This window comes from Mauremys reevesii, linkage group 7, assembly GCF_016161935.1.
Source record: "Mauremys reevesii isolate NIE-2019 linkage group 7, ASM1616193v1, whole genome shotgun sequence".
Classification (NCBI taxonomy): Eukaryota; Metazoa; Chordata; order Testudines; family Geoemydidae; genus Mauremys; species Mauremys reevesii.
Window position 1 is genome coordinate 119,184,854 of NC_052629.1, and position 23,785 is coordinate 119,208,638.

The 23,785-nt window shown below is 45.6% G+C and overlaps 1 protein-coding gene and 1 long non-coding RNA gene across 3 annotated transcripts in view; one reads left to right on the top strand and one right to left on the bottom strand.

Moving 5' to 3' along the window:
* LRIG1 (leucine rich repeats and immunoglobulin like domains 1) overlaps nt 1-23,785 on the top strand; it is a 130,113-nt gene that overhangs the window by 79,084 nt on the left and 27,244 nt on the right. For both annotated transcript variants that reach the window (XM_039546645.1, XM_039546646.1), the window contains exons 4-8: nt 11,081-11,218; nt 12,368-12,511; nt 15,796-15,939; nt 17,575-17,718; nt 21,988-22,131. In XM_039546645.1, coding sequence (XP_039402579.1) covers nt 11,081-11,218; nt 12,368-12,511; nt 15,796-15,939; nt 17,575-17,718; nt 21,988-22,131 — 714 coding nt within the window. The remainder of the gene's footprint in view (nt 1-11,080; nt 11,219-12,367; nt 12,512-15,795; nt 15,940-17,574; nt 17,719-21,987; nt 22,132-23,785) is intronic.
* Nucleotides 8,812-11,130, bottom strand: LOC120409137. Its single transcript, XR_005601146.1, has 3 exons — nt 10,973-11,130; nt 9,632-9,723; nt 8,812-9,149 (listed from the first exon to the last, which is right to left on the bottom strand). It is a non-coding gene; the product is annotated as an uncharacterized LOC120409137 (long non-coding RNA).

The following is a 23,785-nucleotide window of genomic DNA, read 5'->3' on the forward strand; positions in this document are numbered from 1 at the left end:
AATTTTTAACCCAATCTATGGAATACTATAGAGGCCTGGTAATTCTGTAGGGGAATGTTTTCCATCAAAAAGCTATTGTCTATTAAATTCTATACTTTCTTTTCCCACAAGGGGATTTGTTCTGTTATTACCATGTGTGGCCTTCCAGTGGCTCTGCCATTTTAACGTTATTTCCTGCTCTTTAGTTTGAAAGTCGAGCATTATGAACATTACAAAGGCAGTGTTAGAATAATTACCGGCCACCTTCACTGAGCTATTTAATCAATCAGTGTCTTAAGCCCTGGCAATTGTGTACAGTTCCTGTAGCCCGATGTTAATGATTTAAAGCTAGAAGTGCAGCATTCTCTGATCACCTCTTAGAACCAGGCACGCTTTTCAAGTTGGTGGGAAGCGCTACAGATTCCACCTGTCGAGATGTTGGCAACCCAGTGGGGCTGTGAGATGAATAAATGTGCCCTTCCCTGTGGTTATTCATAGATTCTAGGACTGGAAGGGACCTCGAGAGGTCATTGTGTCCAGTTCCCTGTCCTCATGGCAGGACCAAATACTGTCTAGACCATCCCGGATAGACATTTATCTAACCTACTCTTAAATATCTCCAGAGATGGAGATTCCACAGCCTCCCTAAGCAATTTATTCCAGTGTTTAACAACCCTGACAGTTAGAAACTTTTTCCTAATGTCCAGCCTAAATCTCCCTTGCTGCAGTTTAAGCCCATTGCTTCTTGCTCTATCCTTAGAGGCTAAGATGAACAAGTTTTCTCCCTCCTCCTTATGACACCCTTTTAGATACCTGAAAACTGCTGTCATGTCCCCTCTCAGTCTCCTCTTTTCCAAACTAAACAAACCCAATTCTTTCAGCCTTCCTTCATAGGTCATGTTCTCAAGACCTTTAATCATTCTTGTTGCTCTTCTCTGGACCCTCCCTTTTGACTGTGGGAAAACATGTGGGCCCCCCATCATCAGTCGGACATTGGAGGCTCCCTGTGAAACTGTTTGGCTCATGGCAGAAGCTGAGGTATTGCAACTCTTAGACGAAGTAATCTCTACGCGCATGTGTGCACGCACATCCGTGGGGCTGATGAGCCAGGGCTCGTTAGCTGCTGGAGGTGGGGATTTAGACAAGAACCTGTCTGGGCCTATGGAAATGAGCTGGAAAGGGATATCCTGCAGATGTGGTGGTTTGGTAGCGGGTTGTGTTTCTCTGAATCCTGTAATACGGAGAGCTCAGTTGTGTGGGAGCAAAACCTTTTCAACCTGGGGGAGTTTTCCATCTTCAGCTCAACAAACCCCAGTTCATCATCTTTCTTTCAAGTCACGCGGGGCCGGATGAGGAACGCTTTAGTCACACTGGTCTCACACAAGTAGACCCATTGACTCCCCTGGAACAGTTTGTGTGGCACTTCCTTCCAACGGGGTTGGGAGCTCGTACCCTGGCCCTCCATAATCTTGCCAAAATAGCCAATGTGCTTTCTACTTGAAGGCAGCTGCCAGGCTATGTGCAAGGGGACAACCAGGAAAATCCCATCTCCCCAGCTGCTTCCTGGCGCTAAATTTCCCCAACCTAATTTTCTGAAGTGTTGGGTGCCCAAATCTCCCGTGGACAACAGCCCAGCAAGGAACTTGTCTCCTGCTCTTCCTCCTGGGTATTTTTGGGTTGGTTGGCATTTGTTTTTTACTTGCTTTTTACATCAGTTAGCAGCTGCCAGAACCTTGGGTGTCCATGCCACTCTCGGAAATGCGCAGGGGAATTACCAGAGTGCAGCAAGACAGGGGTACAAAGTGCCACTTACCAATGAAGTGTAAGACAGATGATGCTAGGGGGTCCGACTTATGAGAGTCTGTGATATTTAATGCCCCATTGGGGTTTTGGGTCGAAGTGAGTAAATATCTCACCCTTATTGTTGCAAAAGCAACATTCCAAATGGGACAGCGAAGCAGTGTAGTTTTCCTGCCTCGGCACATGGAGAGCATTCAGTGATAGAGCTGTGTCTGCCTCAGGCCTTACACCTGGCCCCAGCATGTAGATAGCCTGTGTCCTTTGGAGCTGAGGCAGTGGGGGAGGGCTGAAGAAGGAATTCCCCAACCCTCAAGGCTACTCCGGGGCAGCTGAATTAGCTTGTGTCCTGCCTGTGCACATGGATCCATATGTCTGCATCCAGTGACTACATCCCCAAACGCCCACTGCAGAGCCGCATGTGGCACATGAGAGGTGTGCGTGCCATCACCATGGCTTGTCCTACTCCTTTCACACTTGTGTTAGCACAAGAGGACTGTGGAGGACTGTTTGCTCCTAACAAAAGCATCAAGTATCCACAGCTCATAGTAAGAAAGTGTTAAATCTGAAGCTTCCATGTCTGTCTCTGTTTCCCCCCCAGAACTGCTCTAAGATATGTCTGAGACTTCTGGGGGGGTTCAGCTGCCCTCTGCTTGCTTGGCACAAAACCTCATGCCCACTCTCGGAAAGGAGAATAAACCTTCTGGGTAGTGGCCCCCTTGGATTATTCATCAGGGGATGCAATAAACTCACCAGAGTTTTGTGAGCAGTGTTCTGACTCTACTCCCAAACTGGGGGTGTCTTTTGTGACTTTCCTCACACCCTCCTGCCGCGGCCTGCTTATAGCTGGGGAGAGTTTACTTAACACACGTCCGTCCTCAACTGCTGTTGCGATGGCCAAACGTAGCCTGACGAAGGAAAACCCAAAAGCTAGTGAGCACAGTTGCTTAGGGATCACTACAATGTACCATTGTCAATGGAGAGGATGTACAGGGCATAGAATAGACCAGGGGTGGCCAACCTGCGCCTAAGAAGGAGCCAGAATTTACCAATGTACGTTACCAAAGAGTCACAGTAACACGTCAGCAGCCCCCCGTCAGCTCCCGCCCCCAGTGTCTCCCACCCGCCAGCAGCACCGCCGATCAACACCTAACCCTCCATCCCTGCACCTCCCGCCCGCGCGATCAGCTGTTTTGTGGTGTGCAGGAGGCTCTGGGGGGGAGGAGTGAGGGCACGGCAAGCTCAGGGGAAGGAGCGGGGCCGGGGGGAAGTCGTGGAGTGGGGACGGGTCCTGGGGCAGAGCCAGGGGTTGAGCAGGGAGCACCCTGTAGCACATTTAGAAAGTTGGCGCCTGTAGCTCCAGCCCGGGAGTCAGTGCCTGTACAAGGAGCCACATATTAACTTCTGAAGAGCCACGGGTTGGCCACCCCTGGAATAGACCTTCTGCCATGGTTACACATGTAGTAAGTTGAATTTAGCTTGAGTGGATCTACCACTTGTGTTCCTTGCTTTGTGCTTATTACATGATGGCTGTAAGAACCCAACAGAAAATGGGGAGACTTTTTGTATTATGCACATTATAAAGTCCAAGCTGGAAGGAGCCCTGAGGAGAGAGGAGGCCGTGGAATACCTCTGCGGTGAAAGGCAGTTTGACTTCTGGGGATTGCAGATTGTGAGTATTGGAGAGTACTATCTAGTTAGGAAGCTGGTTGACACAACTTGTGCAGGGCCCTAGAGTGCAATGTCTGCTAGTTTTGCAAGTGGTCTACTCTTGTTGTGCGTGTGATCTCCACCTGAACAAACAGAGCTGGGGCTATATCTGCAGCAGCACGAGAATCTGCCAAAATTCCCCAGGGAACTGATGATTTAGAACATCTGAGAAAAGTGGGGGTTGCTTATATGGATACTCGCTTCCTGCCCGGAGACTAACCCACGCAATTTTGCTCCAAAATGACAACGGCCCTGTTTCTTTAAATACGTACAGCACGTGTTCAATATGGGGAGGTTGGACTACTGACAGACGTACAATTTGTTCTGATGGTAAAAGACACTAAACCTTATAGGTGATGATGTGCAGAGTGATATGATGTAGTGCAGTATTTCTCAGCCTTTTTGATACCAGAGACCAGCTTGCTGCCTTCCTAAATGGTGCCAGGGAGATCTCAGGGATTGGCACCAGTCCCCAGACTGGTCGTTGAGAAACGTTGATGTAGTGCATGCAAGTTAGACGCACCTGCCGGCAGAATTGGGCTGCAAAGGATTATTTGTATAGCGTGACCAATGATATTTATTATTCATAAATACTTAGCCATTTAAGTTTGCAGGGAGAAGGATGATCTCGTGGCTAAAGCATGGGATTAGGAGTCTAAAGCATTGGGCTCTCTGCCCAACCCCGCTACAGGCTTTCTGCACATCCTTTGGCAAATCAGTTAATCTCTCATCCGCTTCCCTTCATATAACTAACCTGATTTCATTCCAGGGGTAATATTTTGCCTCCAATAAAGTGGTGGAGTTCTGCTGGAATAACATACTTTTAAAGAACAAAGCTTTGAATAGTAATATTTTTAGGGTCACATGAGAAGCTTTATCCTCCTGGTTTATTGCGTAGTTCAAAACATATGAACTGACTTACAAACACATTCTCCCTCTGTTCCCCATTGCCATTGAGTTGATTTATAGTTTTCTCAGGGCTTTTTTCTTTCCTTTAAAGAGATACAGACATACACCACAAATAATTGTCCAGGGGCATATCTTCAGCTGACTTCAGTGGCGTTGTATCCATGTGCACCAGCTAGGTCTCTGCCCCGTAATTTTCTGAGGATGGAAAATGTAACCCCACGATTCAGGTTAAATTAGCTTTAAAGATGTGGTGGAGGGGAAGGTGATGCTTTTCATGTTCCTCATTTTGCAGCAGTTAGATGCAATCCAACCAAACTGAAAACGCACCATATCTAATTATACTCGATCCAGGGCTCAGGGCTTGAAAAACTTCCTGGACGTATAGTATCTAGAGGTAGGTGCAGGGCAGGTGGAGGTACCATCAAGGTCCAGAGATAGTGCCTTAGTGAAAGCCTGGCCATCTCCCAGCTACCCAAAGCTCATGTGCAGAAGGAGGAGGCTGAGATTTCTACCCATGTGCTGCAGTCACTTTATCCTGCTTGAGGACTCCATTGTTTTCATACCAGCCTCTGATTCAGTTATGTGATGAATGTGAAACTCTACTGCCTCCACTCTCCCATTGCTGGAAGGGAGAGCAACCTGTCTCTCCTCCCTGCTCTAAGCCTCCTGTCTGCAAGGGGGAGCCTTGGGGAAGGTATCTGTCTCGGTCACTCTCTCTCCTCGCTTCCTTCAGCATCATGGCTGCTGTGGGAAGGGGAGAAATGAAAGGTCTCTGTTACTCTACCCAACTTAATGGTTTTTTGGATACCTCCTCCCTTGTGATTAGCTGTAGCCTCTGCCGATGCTCACAGCTATGCCAAGCAGCAGCAGTGTGAAACCAGAATTATTCTTGACCATTATGCTCTGCAGCCCTCAGGGTGCTGAATAGCACAATGAGACTAACCAGAGTTTCACTTTCACTCTGTTGCTATTTGGCAAAGCTAACAGCAGCAGCTGAGGCACCAGAGATGCCTGACTGCAGACTCAGGAAGTTAATGGCAGATTTGCTTTGCATTCAGCTCACCTGTGGAAACTTTTCTTCATGACAGTGTTTTAGAAATGTAATTTTTTATTTTAAATTAAAGCACAAATCTACAGATATGGGTTGTTTAGGCCCTCTTCATACTTGTGAAGAAATCTGCCCATCTAGCAGAGGCTAGTTGGAAAGGGTGGCTTTTATGCTCTACTTATAGGACAGGTATGGAAAATGTGGGCTGAACAGATGGCACTTTTGTCTGAGGTGACAGCAGCGGGGACCTGTGCCATGAATCTTCTCCCCTGTTTCTAAGGGAAGCGGGTCTTAATGCTGTCAGCCTCTTCTAACCTCCCTGGGAATTGGGGTGGGGGTCGCTGCCAGAGAGTGGGCAGAATGATGGCGTGTAATTCCAGGCATCAGTTAGTCACGGTATATTTGATCCATCTCATGTAACACTGTCTTTGATCTAACTCTTGACCATGCCCTCTTTGCCTGGCCTTTCCCTGACATCAGCCCTTGGGTGTCCTTCAGTAGCAAGCGCCTATAATTCTCCTTGCCCGGGAGGTCTGGCTCCTTTGGTACTTGACCATTTTGAAAATATTACCCAAGAATAAAAAGTGACTTTTTATCCCTAGATTTTTCTACCCTCTAGTTGTTCCTAAACTCCCACTTTATGCTCATTCTGACAATGGGTTTGAACGTTACTAGAACTGTAGCTGAAATGTATATTCGCTCAAGTCTCTCTCTCTTTTGAAGCTTGATTTTATTTTTGATGCTTATAACAGGTGTTGGTTTAATAGGTTTGCTGTATTCGATTTTTTTCTCCCGAGAGCCCAGCCAGCACTGTAAACTGACACTAGATGAAGGCTAAACATGCGATTTCTCCCTGCCTCCCCACTCTTCTCTCACATTAAACATTTGCACTGCACACTAATAGAGCCCAGACAGCATCGACTCAGGCCTTGTCTCTTTGAGAAATTTGCACTGATCTAATTTAAACCCATTTTAACTGATTTAAACGTGTGCAAACCCTCTTATTTTTCATTGAAGAGTGGCTTGCTTCTGCTTAACTTAAACTGGTTCCTAATAGAGTGAATCTAAACTGAAATAAGCCTGATTAAATCCTAAATAAGGAAGTCCACACAACTTTCCGCACTGGTTTAACTACACTAGGGTGACCAGATGTCCTGATTTTATAGGGACAGTCCCGATATTTGGGGATTTTTCTTATATAGGTGCCTGGTACCCCCCACACTCTGTCCCAATTTTTCATACTTGCTATCTGGTCATCCTAACTACACCCTAAGTTGAATTGGCCAGTGCACCTTTATTTTATAAAAAAAAGCCCTTTGTAGCAGTGAAAGGTGAATTTTCTTTCAGTTAGTACCAGTGGGAAATGCCTCACCAGCCTGTTTATCAATAAATAGTCACTGAAACATTTAGCACTAGGGATACCCCCGGGGATTAAGGTGTAACTTTACTTCTAAAACACAGTCCTGGATTCCTGGAAATGCTGTGATCTTTTGAACTTGCACCACCTGTCTTTTCCCCCCACTTAAAAACAACTCCCTCTCCCCAAACCCTTCTCTTTGTTTCCTTTGAACATTCCATTTGCTTTTTAAATTTTAAGCAATTGAGCAGTGCCGAAGAGTGCCAAGGAAGTATTCACTACTTGTTGGAAACGGGTTCTCAGCTTTTGGCTGGGTTGGGGAGTGGATGGTTTGGGAGGTTCATCTGAATAGTTTGGAATACCGGTAGGCACGTTCCACAGCTGTACAAAGACTAGTAAAGCTAACATAGCGCAGCATGTAGGATTTACTTTGCACTTAGAATATTTTGCTCATTTAGCATCTTTCAGGTGAAAGTCTTTTACAGTCATTACAGACCTGAATGAATTTAGCCTCACAGCATCCTGGTCAAGCCAGATGAATAAACTGAAGGTACAAAAGAGTCAAGTGACATGCCCCAGGCATGAGTCAGTACCAGAGCTGGAAGCTAGGTGGTCAGAGACTTGGCTGCCAGTCCTGGCTCTAATTACTGGATCTCATATTAAGCATAGTCATCACAGCAAACACATAGTCATCTTGTACTCTTATGGTAACAATGGCTGAAATGAGACAGTAAAGCACCGTTTATTTGTGTTTCAAGGCTGATCAAGTATTTTCATTAAAATTTCATCTGTAACCTGTGCAGTCTAGGAAGTTAAGATAACAGGTACCCAGTAAAATTCCCCTCTTTCCCAGGCATTGCAAAGGGGGAGAGAGAGGGGCATAATGTCCTCACAATTTACTCTGCTTTCAAATTGCCTGGGGAATGGTAACGAAGGAAACTGAACAAAAAAGCCCCAAGCAATAATGGGAAGGGTTAAACAGTGTTTCAGTGTCTATTGAAAGCACGAAAAAGAAAATGTAATCAAGCTGGTGAAGGTTTGGAATAAGTTGTATTTATATCACACGCTGTGTATAGGAAAAGTCATCGGGGCTGGGTTTGTTTGAAGTGCGCTGTTCTGAGATGGCGCAGCGCTTGCAGCAAGCTGTCTGACGTTCCCCAGCTGGAACTGGCTGGAGGTGGTGCTGAGAGTCATTCCTTGCCGTTGGCCCATTTTTGAGAGAGAGAGAGAGAGAGAGAGAGAGAGAAGCCTGGCTTTCCTATGTGAAATAATGCACACCCCTTAATCCACCAGCTGCAGCACAAGAAAAAGTAACAGCTGAATGGACAGAAGTCACCTGGAAACTGCTTGAACATGGCTCAGGTCAAAATAGTATCTTACACTTCACCCATCTTTTCCTTTCCTTCTTAAACTGGGCCCTGTGGTAAACTCTGGGACATTGTGCTTTTGATGCATGATATACATACAGTAATATTAATATTCCAATAAATGACATCTGTTTCTACTTCTAAACTGCTCTGCACGTCTGAAGCCGTTTCATGCTTTCGATCCCTTAGAGTTGCTGCTTTTTGTGTTTAGTAATCAGCAGGTAATTTATAGATTCTTGGTGTTCTTTTGTATGAATCTACAATTCCTGGTAATTTACAGCTAGATTCTGATTGTGGTTCCAACAGTAGGTCTGAGATCAGAGTTGAACGCATAGTCCCTGATTCAGCACAGCTTTGAAACGCACGCTTAAGTTCATTCCTATTTAGCAAAGCACTTAAGAATGTGCTTATCTTTTAATTATATGCTTTGCTGAACAGAAATGGTTTTAAGTGCGTTGCTTAAAGATAGGCATGTGCTTAGGTGCTTCCTGAATTGGGCTCTTAGCCACAGTTTGTTTTAACATTACCTCTTGTTGCACTCATTTGAAAGGGAACCTATCAGCTCGAAAAATCATATTTCTGTCTGAAAACTGGAGTTTGCTGAAGTGACAAATTCATATTATTAACACAGGACAGTTGGTGTAAGAGAAATTCTTTTTTCCGGGTGTTTAATTTATGAATATGACAGCCCCTTTTGCATAGTCAATTTCACTGTTTTCCCTTAGGCATACAATGAGAATATACAGTATCAGGGTATGTCTACATGGGGATTAAAAAACCTGTGGCTGGTTCAGGTCCGCTGATTGAGGCTCAGGAGCTCAGGGTTAAAAATTGCTGTGAAGACGCTCAGGCTCCAGCTGTGGGGCTTTTATTGCAGTGTAGACATACCCTCTGGAGCTCCGTCGAGGCTCAGGGATCCCTCTCATGTAGAATTCATTGCAGGAATGAGAAGGCTGAAGTTTTTCTTCTTTGCTAAAATGACCTTTACATATATCAACAAGGAGAGCAAAAATAAGTTATTTCAAATGTTTTTAAGGATTTTTTTTTTTTTAATTTCAGGATGCAGGGCTTGACTCTCATTTATTCTAAGGCCTATTTATGCCACTTTGGCAGCATATAAAGGGGCTTTCCTCACCGTTAGACCCCTTTTCATGGCCAGGATGGTGCAAAAAGGGCCTTAGGATAAAATGTTCAAAAGTGGCTAAGTGACTTGGGATCCTAAATGCCACTGACTTTCAATGAGATTTAGACTCCTAAACCATTGAGACACCTTTTGCTAATTTTACCCTAGGCATAAATGAGAATCAGGCCTATCCTATTCCAAGGGTGATTCATCAGACAGTGGAATGTTTGAAACTGACTAATTTAAATTTGACACCGTGTCTCTTTAAACCACCAGTTTAATCTGTGGAGAAGCAATCAGTTTTTTATTAACGAGAGGGAAAGAGGACATTGTGCTCTTACCTTTCCTCACCATTCGTGAAAAACATTTTCAATTCACTGAGCTGGGCTTCTTTTAAAGGGTTTTGTCTGGATTTATAAAAGCCGGGGAAGGTCTGGAAACAGAGAGAGGGAGATGGCAAGGACATGTTCAAAGATAAATCCCTACATGTGAATATTGGATCCCAAGTGTTTGTTTAAAAGAGATTCCTCTGGATCTGGAGAGCCTAGTGTTCCCATTTTGCATTCAAGAATGCTTTGGCTGGCTGCTGGCTCCCCACCCCTCTCCTTTTACTTAGAGGGTAGCTGGTGTGATTAAGCTGTAGTCTTTGTCTGAAATCACTTTACTATCTCTTATTATTCAGCAGGTTCTCAAGTGTCTGTGAATGTCTCTATTTAGAGCTGTCTGTTTCAGCCTTGCCGGTAATAGCAATGACTGTTCATGCTGATCTAAATTCATGTCAGTCATCTGCTTTACTGTTTGTGTCTAATGCCCAGCATACTGAGAGAGATTTTAAAGTTTGGTTGCTGTTCTTCCTTCTGAGTCAGGCCAAAAAGGAGTTAGAAAGAAAAGAGAGAGCTTTTTATTTTAAAACTAAACTCTCCAGGTGCAAACAGATTTGGAGCTCTTCAGTTGTTTGACAGCTGTGGAAATCCAGTGAGTGATTTGTAATGCTTTCTGTGAGCAAAACAATTCCAATGTTAAATCTCCAGACTATTGATGAAAATGCAGCTGGCTTGAATCATTACTTTGGGGCCAGATCCTACAAACACTGCTGAGTGCAATGTTTAGTGCCGAGAGTTATTCTAAGCTCACTGTTTGGTCTAGGGTAGTAAACAATATGCTAGGAAGTGATTGCAGGATCAAGCCCCTGGATACTGTTTCTATGTGTTAGAAATCATTGTAATTGTAGCTTAGAGCTGGGACTTTTGAAGAGGGCCTCACAACTAGGCAAACAACCCCCAGAGGCTTTCACTGGGATTTGGGTTTCTCTTTATCTCCCTTTGAAAAATCCCAGCCTGTGTGTGTTATGTTGGAATTTTGGCAATTTGCTAGATCATCAGGTTTACACTGGGAGAATTCCTGTGACAATCCCAATCCTGCAGTCTCTCTTAATAATACATTTATCTTGGGAGTTAAGGATATGGAAGGGATCCAGAATTGGGCCCAAATCTCTGGAAGGAAAATGCATCAGTGGACTCGGTAGTTAGCAAAGAAAGTCTTCTACCAAAATAGAAAAATCTCCAAATGTTTGTGATTTACTACAGTCTGACTAGCCAGAGAAGCAGCAGGGGGCCAGCCAGCGTATGTATCTCTGACATTGGTTTCTGATTGGACTGTTGTTTCAGAAATACATTAAATACCAGCGTGGAAAGCTAACTGGCGAGTGATGGAATCAATTGTTCTCTCTGGTTATATTTTTTTCTTTAAGGAAACTCGATTCTCTCCAATTCTCATCCTGTCTGTTTCAGGCATCACAACAGGATCCGCAGCATTGAAGCAAGTCAACTGAAGCCTTACGTTGCCCTGGAAACGTTGGACCTGAGTTCCAATGACATCACGGAAATACGAAGCAGCTGCTTTCCACAGGGACTTCCCATAAAGGAGCTGTAAGTTCTTCTTGTTCAGAACAGCATGAGTCGAGTTACCGCAGCAAAAGGGAGGCCTTTAAAATTGCGTTTAAAAAAGGGTTGCTAACAAACATTTCAAATAGAGCATTATAATTGTGGGTTCTAAATGCAACAGTGAATTAAAACTCAGCCAGTTGTGTCCCTGTTCCCCACCCCCACCCCACTCCAGCCTTGTCTTTATGTTATCTGATGTATCTGTGAATAATGCCGGGACGTCATTTTGCCAGCTGCACTGGGAGTGGTGTACAGTGACAGAGAAAGGCACGTGTGCCCTTCAGGTGCAGGCATCCTGCATTGCTATGGAAATCGGAAGCCAAAACAACTATCCAGAGCAGGGACAGCTCTTCCATAATGGGAACCCTAGAAACATAAGGCTGGAAGAGAGGGTGGCTAGTCCACCCCCAGGCTGAGGCAGGATTAAGCATACCTAGCCTAGACCATCCCGGACAGGTGTTTGTCTACCTTGAGGTCTGTGCCTTGCTTCTGAAATCAGACATCTGCATCTGGGGGAAAGTGTCTGTTTTCCTTGTGATCACGTAGTCATGTTAAAATGGACGTTGGGTAACCCTTGTTTTTATAGCCATATATACCAGCAGTCAGTGGGAGCCAAACGAGCTTCCCTGGAGCCATGCAGGGAAAATACAGCGTAATCCTAATGTGTATGTGGTCAGTGATACTACGTTAGGTGTTTTCTAGAAGGCGCAAAATAATGATGCTTCAGCATACGTTTAAAACCGCCTCCACAGGTTCTGCTCCTAAGCCGTGTTTGTGCATAGGCGTGTGTATGCTGTGGGTTTGATCCTACTCCTCTGACTGGAGGCCATCAGAGTGGGGTGACAGCAATGGCCCCTGTATGCTGTGGGTCTGACAGTGAGCCCACCGACTGTCTCCTTCATTGGAGTAGGTGGTGCTGAGCATCTCTGAAGGGGCACTGAGCACCGTCCGTTGCTAGGCGCTGGCAACGTGCTTTGGGAAAGTGTGTTTTGTTTTTATTTGTCCCCAAACCTGCTCGGTTCCAATGTAATGTGTCTAATTTCACCAGCCCGTGTGGAGGCCAAGCAAAGGCTGATAACTAACAACGAAGGCCTCTGACACAACCGTTACGTTTTCTGTGCTGATTTATTACAGCAACCTGGGGAGCAACAGAATCAGCACCCTGGAGCCTGGTGCTTTTGATAGTCTGTCACGGTCCCTGCTAACACTTCGACTGAGTAAAAACAGGATCACCCTGCTTCCTGTTAAGGCATTCAAGTTACCCAGGCTAACACAACTGTGAGTAGAAATGTGCACTTTAATTAAGGTTAACCAAGCTTTATGGAGACAAAATTTCCCTGAGGACATACACACCAAATGTAACCCTTCCTCACCCTGAATCTATAAAACTTGGAATAAGCTATATTTAATAGTCCTATGGCGACACCTAATAAAACAAATTAAGAGAGTGGGGGATGGGGTGTTTGTCACTTATTTAGGTCACTCTTTTTAGATGAAAATAATGCAACTGCTCAGCCTCTCAGCTCTTTACAGTATCAAATATATCTCTTTCCCTTAAAGCAGCCAGTAAAAATTTTTGGTTGGGGAAAAATATGTGTTTTGCAAGTGGGCAAAAAGAGCTGAGTGACAGCTTATGTTTTCGAGACCACACAGGTATCTTTATGTGGCAGTAAAAATGCAACAAAGGAAGGTTGTTAAACTGTGCAGTGATATTTGAGCGGACAAAATAGTACTTTCGATGAGCTAACACACACGTTGCTGTTGTCTTGGCTGCGGTACAGCGGGAGCTACATAGGCAGAGATCTACACGTGCATCTATAAATGTGCCTTATGTGCAAACAGTCAGTCTAATAGTTTTAGCTTTTCCCCTTTACAGGGCAGATCTAAAGCCTGCTGCAGTCTTTTCGCTGAGTTTGATAGGCTTAGGATCAAGCTCTGTTTGCACAAAACACCATAGATAAGCTTGAAACCAGTCCCTCTAAATGGCAAATCATCACCACTCTATTAAGTAAACCCAAAGAGCCTAGTTTTGTTCAAACTTTAGTCATGGTCAGTGGGTATCGAAGGTCAGGGGAGACCTTGCCCATGCCCTGCCCTGAGGCCCTGCTCTCACTTTGCTTCCCCCCTGAGGCTGGCTGGTGGCTTGGAGCTCGGGGCTCAGGCCAGGGGCTGTGGTGGCTCGGGGCGGCCCGGGGGTGGGGCTGGCCAGAGCGGCTAGGGTGACCAGGGGGTCAGGCAGCTCGGGGAAGCTGGGGCGGGCCAGCCAGGGCTCTGGCTGTGGGGTGGAGGGGTTTAGAACTCCAGCAGGTGGGGGCAGGGCTGGGAGACTAGCCTCCCTGAAGTGGGGGGTTCACCCACCGCCCGTGACTCCTCCTACTACCCAGCCACATTTTGCTTGTCCCTTGGGAAGCTTGCTTATGAGATGCTTGACTGCGTACAACCATGGGTGTAAATTTGCCCTTGGATGCATACAGGATTCACGTTTCCGTCAGCACTGAACATCTACCAGGAAGTTTTGAAGAACACCTAAGCTATTTAGGACAGTGTTTCTCAAACTGGGGTCGCCGCTTGTGCAGGGAAAGCCCCTGGCAGGCTGGGCCGGTTTGTCCACCTGCCCCATCTACAGGTCCGGCTGATCGCAGCTCCCACTGGCCGTGGTTCGCTGCTCCGGGCCAATGGAAGCTGCTGGAAGCGGTGCATAGGGCCAGCTTTAAGCCGATTCATCTGATTCCCCGGAATCGGGCCCTGCGCCCGCGCCTAAGGGGGCCCCGCTCCGGGGGTCTTCAGTGGCGGGGGGTCCTTCGGTGCCGCGGAAAACCCAGAGCGGACGCCCCGCTGCCAAGTATTCTAATCGGGCCCCGCGGGTCATAAAGCCGGCCCTGGTGGTTCGGGCTGAGGGACTGCGGCCAGTGGGAGCCGCGATGGGCCGGACCTGCGGACGGGGCAGGTAAACAAACCGGCTCGGCCCACCAGGGGCTTTCCCTACACAAGCGGTGACCCCCGTTTGAGAAACACTGATTTAGGAGCGCTTTCCGTGGAGAGTCAGTGGTATTTGAGCTCCTAAGCCCCTTAGGAGGAAGGTTTTCAAATGAGTCTAATTTTCCCCTGTATGGATATAGGAATGAACATCTACCCATATAGAACTGCACACAAAGTGGTATTGATGCTGTAGCTGGAGTTTTAGAATTAATCCTCTATAACTTCTCAGGTGAAGTATGGTTGAGTAGTATCGCTAGCAATGCTGCAGAGCCGGAAGTGGCAAGCCTGAAGTAGTCGTTCAGTCGTGCTCAGAAAGGATGTTAGGATAGCATTAAAGCTGAGTTTTAATCCCCAGAAAGCAGCTGCTTCCACCCCCACACCTCCCAAACAAACAAACAAAACAAAACAGCCCTGTGTATTGCCCTGTGACAGCTGCTACCTTGGCTCCCACTGGGAAGTGGAGAAGGCGCCTCCATTGGGTTGGTTTTGCACCCAGCAAGCTGGGGTCCAGGTAACTGCTGTACACACACAATGTAGGAGCACAGGCATTTTTGCAGGTGCAAAATTGGAGGCAGATTTGAATGTAGTATGAAAGTTTGACCTTCCTGTTTAAATCGATACATCTGTTCTTAGTATACCAGGCTGGATGAAATCCTGCCCCTATTGAAGTCAGTGGGAGTTTTGCCACCAACTTTAGTGGGGCTGGCATTTCACCCTGGTGCCTAGACCTAACTCATGGCTTGATCTGTAACTGCCTATTCTAATGCCCTTGGTACAGGTTAAGGCAAGTCACCAGTTATACTCACGTAGTATTGGTGAGTATCGTGCACAGAAATAATTGGCTCGCCTAAATTTTATTTAAACTTTCCTTAGTTTTAAAAAAATGCTTAATAAAGAAAACATTTTGGAGGTTTCATCGGAAATGTCTTGTTTCTTTCTTTTTTACTTTCTTAACAGAGGGGGAAAAAGGCTTCAGTTGTCAAGGAAACTGAAGGTTATCCTTCCAAACTAGTAATAAAACTTGCATCTGGGGTCACACTTGACATATGTTTGTCAGAGTAAATTTTTACAGGCCTGTTACAAGGATATAATGCTGATCCCTAATTGTATGCGTTTGAATGGTTCTTCTGTGTTGGAACAGAGGAAGTGTGAAGATTGAACTCAGTTGATGAAAAGTATAAATAGCTTATCTGAAAAGCATATGGGGGGGGAATACTATTCTACATCCATTTTACTTATTGCCTTATATTGGAGTTTTCTCAGGGCTTAAATTCAGCTGGAGCAGAGCTCTGGTAAATATTTTCAGATCCGCGGGGCTGAAGCCTCGAGCCATGAATGGTTGGGTCGGGGCTCTGGGAAATACTCTGAAAATTTAAGCCCTGAGTTTGCTAAAGAAGGAGTTTGTTTAAGAGGAAATGGGCCCCGGTGACTTTCCTGGCCCGTTTCCGATGCCCTTCTGCTGTCTCCTGGGAACAGTTCATGGAGACGTTGTTGGCATTCCTCCTCCCCATTGTGTGTCACACAGATGATTTCATGACAAAGGACTGGGATTTAATGCATTTCTACGGTGTTGATGATTTTAGGGAGTTAAACCGGAATCGCATCCGCCTGATTGAAGGCCTGACGTTCCATGGATTGGACAGCTTAGACATTCTGAAGCTGCAGCGCAACAACATCAGCAAACTGACCGACGGGGCCTTCTGGGGTCTGGCCAAGATGCAAGTTCTGTAAGTTGGGGGAAAGATTTATTTTCTCTGTGCAGTGTGGACTTCTCCTGTGATCGCCTCCTTTCCCCCACAGTTCTGCCAGGGACTGGTGGGCACTCTTGACATATGACCTGCCGTCACACAACAGCAGGTGGAGGATGTTTGTGCTCTGAGATCTTCGATTCTGCCTCTCGTCCACTAGATACCCAGTCTCTGCTCTGTCACCTCCACAATGCTTTACTTGCGGCGATTGTAAAAGGAAGGGAAGGTGTAATGCCATTACTGGTGCCGCTTTCTGTGCCATGGGTGCACTGGATTCCAGGGTGCTGCCACACATAACCCTTCCCCTTTCTCCAGCAACCTGTATCCCTGTGTCAGTGTATTGAGTTTGGCTGGTGGTTCTGACCAGATTACATGAGTTGAATAAATTACTGTTTCCAGGTAAATTCCCACTGCTCTCATCTCTTGGACGCTGCCCTCATTTAGTGTCCTGAGAAACACTTCCTCCTACGTGGAGATACGACACCCATATATCCAACACTGCTTAGAATATGCAGATCCCAGAGATCCCTGTCTTCTGACCACTGCCAGCCAGCTGTTCAGTCCACATACTCCAGCAGGGATTATTTCAGAGACCTCATGTATATTTGTGTGCAAACTAAAGCCCTGATCTTGCAGTGTGCCTCTCAGGGCCCCATTGACTTCAAAGAGGCTCTGCACGGGGACATAGCCACGTGCTGCCTCACATTGCAGAATCTCCTTCCATTACCAGTGTAATTAGGCGACCATCTATGGAATTGATTTGGAGTGGACACTGGACAGAAGGATTTAACAACAGTCTCACTCCCCTTCCACAGCATGGTCAACCAGAGCTCCTCTAGTAAGATTTCAAATTGACCATTTATGCCTTATGTACATGGTAGAATCCTCTTGAAATATATTTATGTATTCTTTAGAAATCTTTAGGAAACATTGCAAGGCCTCTCCAGCATAAATGACACTCACAATTCAAACGCCTTTTTATTCTCAAACCCTTATCAATTCCCCAACACCCCCACTCCCCAAAAACACCCAAATCCTAAACCAACATACTGTTGATCCCCAAAAGGGAGATGTGCCAGAAACTCCATGAGGTCCAGTAAACTTTGCTGTTGATTTTACATGGAAGGCACTCAAATGCTGTGATGGTGAGCAGCAGTATAAAACCCTAAGATAGATAAAATAACAGTGCCAGAGACTTTTTGAAGCTTGTGGATACACAATGATTAGCTTTATCCAATTCTTTAGGAGAATATAAAAGTGTTTGGGCAATACCATTTAGCCTTTGTTGCAAGAGAGCTCTGGGAACTAACTCCTGGTTTGACGCTGGGAGAAGGCGTGAAGTGTATCTGGGAGGAATTTTTCCCATCTGAACAAAGGATGATTAAATAGCTCCATATTTTTTTTTCTCTTGCGTGTTCTTGTATTTGCCTACTCAGCAGGTGTGCGTGCATGCTTGGGTGTGTGTCGAGATGTACAGAACTGGGCTTAAAAGAAAAGTGAACATTTTATAGAAAGTTTCTCAGTTCTTTTTGGAAGTCCTAAACGGCGTCAAAATGTGACTGGTGCTGCCTGACGGTGTGGATAGTCTATCATTTACCCTGCTTGTCTTCATAGGCACCTGGAGTATAACAGCCTGACACAAGTGAACAGCGGCTCTCTCTACGGCCTCTCATCTCTCCACCAACTTCACCTCAGTAACAACTTGATATCCTACATCAACCCCGAGAGCTGGAAGTTCTGTCAGAAGCTGCACGAGCTGTAAGTTGCTTCCTGATAGTCATAACGACTTTGTTCGTTATTACGGTACCTGCTCGAAAAGTGTTTGTGCTGGGCATAAGGAATAGATCCTGCTTAAAAAATATATACATTCGTTTACAGGGACTAACAGGCAGATTGAGGTCACAGTTTGCGGCTCCTTTTAGGTTATCTAGTTGCAAGACTTGTGTTTTCTCTTGCACTGAATCAACTATACAGCTCAGAGGAAACTTTGCTTTATTAGTCTGTATTTTACAGTTGACATAATAAATAATCACATTTAAACCACCTAACATCTGGCTACCTGAAAAGCAATAAGTGAAGTGTTTTACTCTTGTCTCTTCTGTTTCTATATTACTCTTACTATAGGGCTCATCTGTTGGAAGGTAAACACGTTTGCCTCGTTCTCCTGAGATTCCCAGCTATGAACATTTCATTTACGATCTCTTTGATAAATAAAAATGTATGCTGCCTTGGGGGAGAGATGTCGGCATCTCTGTCATTGCTAATGTTCCGATGAAGGAGAGACATTTGGGATGCTTGCAATATTGACAAGACTAGCAGTCACTCCCTAAACATGCTAAGGTGTCTGGTTAGAAAACACAATATAGATTTGTGTTTAAAAGAAAAATGTGACAAGTTCAGTTTTATTATGGAACTGTAGCTCCTGCTTTCAGATCTCATCCTGCTATGAGATTCATAGATTCCAAGGCCAGAAGGGACCATTGTGATCATCTAGTCTGACCTCCTGTTATCACAGGCCAGAGAACTGCCCCCAGAATAATTCCTAGAGCAGATCTTCTCAAGCTAAACATTTTTAGGAGTTCCCCTTTCCATTGAGAAAGATACTAGATCTCAAATTCAGAAATGTTTTGATGATGGGAGAAGAAATATTGTCTGGAGAAAATGTTCATGAACAATTCATCTAATTTTCAGACGTGTCTGAGACTGGCTGCCTTGAAAGGCAGCGATATGCTTGGCATGTAGCCTGATAACCACAGGCTACTTGACATAAAGAGCTGTGTTTGGTATTTCACTAGCTCAGGATGGTGCTAAGAACTTCCCCAGACTTCAGAGCTGAGGCCCAATGGCCTTCTCTGTGAGTCAGCACATTGCCTCACCCACGTCCTGCTCAAACCTAAAGAATCAAAGGGAAGGAAGTCTTCATTCTCTGGGCATGTCTAGGGAAGTGTAGCTCTAGCTGGGCAGAATTGCCAAATTTGGAGTCACAGAGGGTGTTGATCCTGCACTAAGGAGAATACTGTCGTCAGCCAAGTCACGGATCTGGAAGGAGATTAAGGAAATGATCAGTGGCCTACGTTGCTGCTGCGGAAAAGGTGCCAGGGCCAGTAAGACATGCTCGGTCTGAATGGGATTGGTTCTGAAAGTGGGGGGAACCCTATTTGGTTTAGATTTGTAAGGTGGCCACCTGGACGTTAGCACACGCCTTTGCAAAATATTACAGGGTTTTGCAGACATAGCTTCAGGACTTATTGGAAGAGTCTCATTCAGATTTTGTTTCTTATTTTTAAAGCTGTTGATCTTCAGTTATCAGAGAATGTTTTCTGTCTATATTTTTGTAGACTCATCCGAAGCACATGAGATGGGGAGACCCTTTCATGGGAGGGAAGGGGAGTATGATGCCAATAAAAGGTTGTTTGTGTTTGTCTTCATCTTCTGGTTGGGAGGAAATATAGCCCAAGCTTTTGGACTGGTATAGAAGATGTCAAAGCAAGGAAAACCTATGCCACCGTGGAGGTGTCTTAAATGCTTGATTGTGCCAGCAAATCAGGTACTTGGACATCTATATAGTGGAATAAACCCCAAATTTCAGACCTAAAATGCTGGTATAAATACACCAAATAAAAATGGGGAGCTAGATTGGGACCTTTTTTTTTTTTTTTTTTTTTTAAACAAACAAAGTCCATTATCCACAGTTTGATTTCATGGGAATGAAACGTCAGGGAAAATGTAACTTAAATGTAGATCAGAAATAGAACTTCTGGCTGTTTAACAGGGTACCAGTTACCCCTTTTGGCTTCCTTATTATCATCACTCTCTCTGCTCCACGCACCCAGCTTGACACCAGCCGAGAAGAGCTATTTAGACCGGCCGTTACAAAATATCATGCTGCAGAAGCAGAATGCTAATAGTTTCTCACAGGTAGAGTGACAGAAATGTAGGGCAAGCAGTGCAGACCTGCCTACTTCTCTCACAGCCTGGCTAATGTAAAGTACTGAGGAGGAAAATGGGCTGTTTTGTAAACCACCCTGTTCTGTGAGCGGGAGGCTGAGACATGAGCATGCTGAATACCAGATGCTAAGCATCTGAAACTCTCCGGCTGATTGCACCATACCCACAGATATTCTAAAGCTTGCTGCTGTCCATCTTCAAGTGACGTCAGGAAAAACTGGAGGGAACATGCCTTTACCGATTGTAGCAGAAACCCTTCTGGGTAATATCAAAGGGAACTGTTTTTTTCCCTAGCCAGGTTTAGGATTACTTTCTAGCAGTGGGTTTTTGTGTGTGTGTGTCAGGGGGAGGGTTAAGCCAAATTCTTTAATCACAGGTGAGGACATAATTTTGATCAGCTGCCAGTTCTTCATAACTAACACTACAGCTTCTCTGGAAACTAAAGTATGTTGTCCTGTGCCTTTTTGAAACTCATTAATCTCTGCTGAATTTCTTCCAACGCCTTCCTGCTCCCACATTTAAAAGACCGACGGCTCATTTGCCAAGTAAATGACACTTGCTGTGCTTAAGAATATATGTCTGTTTTGACTTAGGTTTTGTCTTGTGCAGTGACTTTCATGTGTGCCCTAGACACATTTTTAAGTGGGCTGGTTAAGAAGCAGAGCTATACGAGGAATCTGGAGGTTTGGAAAGAGTTGAGAGATTGTTTTCATTGCCTGTATTACAAAGGGCTTCAGTATTTGGCCAGAGTAAAATGGGTGAGATTTTCAAAGGTGCCTAAGTGACTTAGGATCACAAGTTCCAGTGACTTCCATTGGGTCTTGAACTCCTGAGTCACCCACACTGTGGGCCAACTTTCTGGTCCTGCTCAGCTTGGGTCGGTGCCAGACCTTTGCGGGGAGGAAACGTACACCACTTGTGCACTCCACCCCAATGCTGGGCCTTATTTAGTCACCAGGGCAACTTAGAGCAGCTCAGAGGCTACTCTGATTTGTACCCAACTGCCAGCAGTCCCAACGGGCCACTCCAACAACTGGGAGTAGACCGAGCCCAGGGGAAATCTGACTAAAACCAGCCATGCACTCTGCTCCCTGGGCTAGTAAGTGATGGCTTTGCCTGTGTTATACCACCAGGGAATTCCCTCACCAGGACGGTCCTTGATTGGCCAGTTGTCACAGCCCCTTTGCAGTAGCCGTGCTGTGGTGTTTGTGGCAATGCTGTAGCATTTTCCTATAAGGGTGGGGCTATTCGTTGCCTGAGGAGTTGCTGATTGCTAGCAGCATTCCCCTACTTTTCCTCCGGTTGGCTGGTCCAAGGAGCCTCCTTGACTCCGTTGCACTGCCTGCCTGTTAGCTTTTCTTAGTGCCAGACAGAGCACATGCGATGGGAAAAGGACGGATGAAAGCCCTCCAGTGTTGGTCACTGCTGTTGGTCCAGGGGATCTCCAGCGTGCTTTGCACTCTGGGATAAAGGGCACAGGGACTGGAGGAGGGCTGCAATGGGTGACCTTTACTTTGCACAAAGGGGAAATATTAAAATGTGCATTGCTACACACTGAGTTGCTATGTGGTGCAATTGCTTTGGCCTGCACTTTCGACTGGCATTGGGCAAGCGGTGGAGACACCCGCACCTAGCCAGGGCCATGCAAAGAATCTGCATCGATTTCAGAATCTTCCTTTCCGAAGGTGCCAGCATCTCGCAGCCTCAAAGCGAGGAGGGAAGGGGGATCGTCTCTACTCTTACCTCCTTGAGTTCGGCTGTGAGGCGAGATTGGGCCCAGCTGGGGTTGATGCTGATGGCTGGTGTCATGGAATCATAACCAGAGATTGACTTACACTTCGCACTACCTGATCTGTTCCTCATTGTTATGCTCCAGGTCATCCCCTCTCCCCTTGGTGATATTTGCAAACTGCTCCTCTGGTTTTCACCTAACTAACCTGTTCTGCCTCCCTACGGTAACTGTGTTTTGTAGGAGCTGCAGGTGAGGCATAGATGTGTCTGGAGACAACATGGATATTGCAGAGCGGCTCAGGCAATGCCGGGTAGAGTGATTGGATTTCTCTTTGGTTTTCTCTTTAGAATATTGTCCTATAACAACCTAACCAGACTGGATGAGGGGAGCTTGGCAGAGCTGGGAGGACTGCATATACTGCGACTCAGCCACAATTCCATCAACCATATTGCAGAGGGAGCTTTCAAAGGACTCAAAAACCTGCGTGTTCTGTAAGTTACCTGGCTGCTCCCTCCACTTTTTACACACGCGCACACACACACACACACACACACACACACACCCCTACCTACCTCCCTCCGCACTTTCATTTGGATGCAGCATTCTTCCTTACTTTACAGTTTTAAATTCTTCTAAGTGTTCCTGTGCATGTTCCTGTGTGCTGTTAAGCAGCTGTTTTGTTTCACTCCAGAAGTGCCCGTATTTCACTGCTGAGGAGGGAAGGGATCCCTGTGTATCCTTTATCATCAGTGCCTGGACTCGTGAATGTTTGTGTCAGATCCTAGCCTGATAGGAGCTTTAAAAGTGCAGAGTAAAATTATTAGTATTCAGAATTAGTTGATAGCTCTGCACTTGGATAAGATAAATTTCTTTGCTGGTCAGGGGGCAAAATTTTTCATGAGTGGCCTATTTTAGATTCATTAGATGTTTTTGTGGTTCCCCTTTCAGATTTAGGCCTGGCAGAGCTCTAATGGCAGCATTTCGCATACTGTCCTTTGAGTTCGATGGGGCTGTGCATCTGGTTCAGTGTTAGTTGAAGCACCTCATAAAAGGACTGAATCTTAAGAAACCAGTTTAAGTTCCACTTTAAATCCAATACACATGAAGAAGAATCTTTCCATCGCCCAAGTGTTTTTACATGCTTTCCTTTTTCCCTCTTATTAACCAATAAATGTAATATAAAAATCTATCCTAAAATAACATCGAAAGCCTGACTGACTGGCAAAACCAATGAGATTGAGTTAGGGCTAGAGAGATGACGGCTTGCTGACATGGAGGAGAATCGTACACAAAGCTGCACTCAGCCCTGGGCCCAGACAGTAAGACTGACAAGACAATGGATGCTGCAAGTGACATGCTTACTAGTCAGCATGAGATGGAGAAGAATTGCCTGATTAGCCAATTTGATGGTGGCAGCCTGCATCTCTTATGAGTCCCAGTCCCATTAAAGTCACTGGGAATCTTCCCTTTGACTTCCGTGGGAGCAGACTTGGGCCTGATATTGGGGGGAAAAGGGGTCCCCTTTTTGGTTGTGAAACTTAGGGAGTCAAATCAACACAATCTGTAACACAAGTGAAAAAAAAATCAACTGCCATGTTATAAAGTGAGAGCTTCAAAATGCCCTGGCATGGCATGGGAAATGACCCTTGGAGTCATTGTTCTGTCCTGTTTAGCTGATGACGTATGTTTCAGGGAGTATTCCTGCAAATTGACCAGACAAGGGAAGAACAAAGTATATGGGATCGAACAAGGTGGCATTGGAAAAGAGCGTCTGGCCCTGATCCTCAAGCTGGTGTAAATGGATTCACTATCCTAGTTTCCTGGATTTTAAGGCCAGTAGGGACCATTAGATCCTCTAGTCTGACCTCCCGCGTGATATGAGCCATGGAATGTCACCGCTGTCCAGTAACTTGTGTAGGACTGGAAAGGCAGCTAGTCTTGAGAGGAAGAACCCACCACTTCCCTGGACAGCTTGTTCCAGTGTCCTCTGGGCAGATCCTTCCATTTGCACCAGACGAGGATTTGGCCTGCACGGTTCTTTCATCTCAGCTGCCATGAAATCCCTTGGACGGGACGGGTATAACAGCTCAGCCTTCAAGGCGAGTTGTGTTCATTGGATTTTTATTCTGGTTTTTAAAAAGAAAT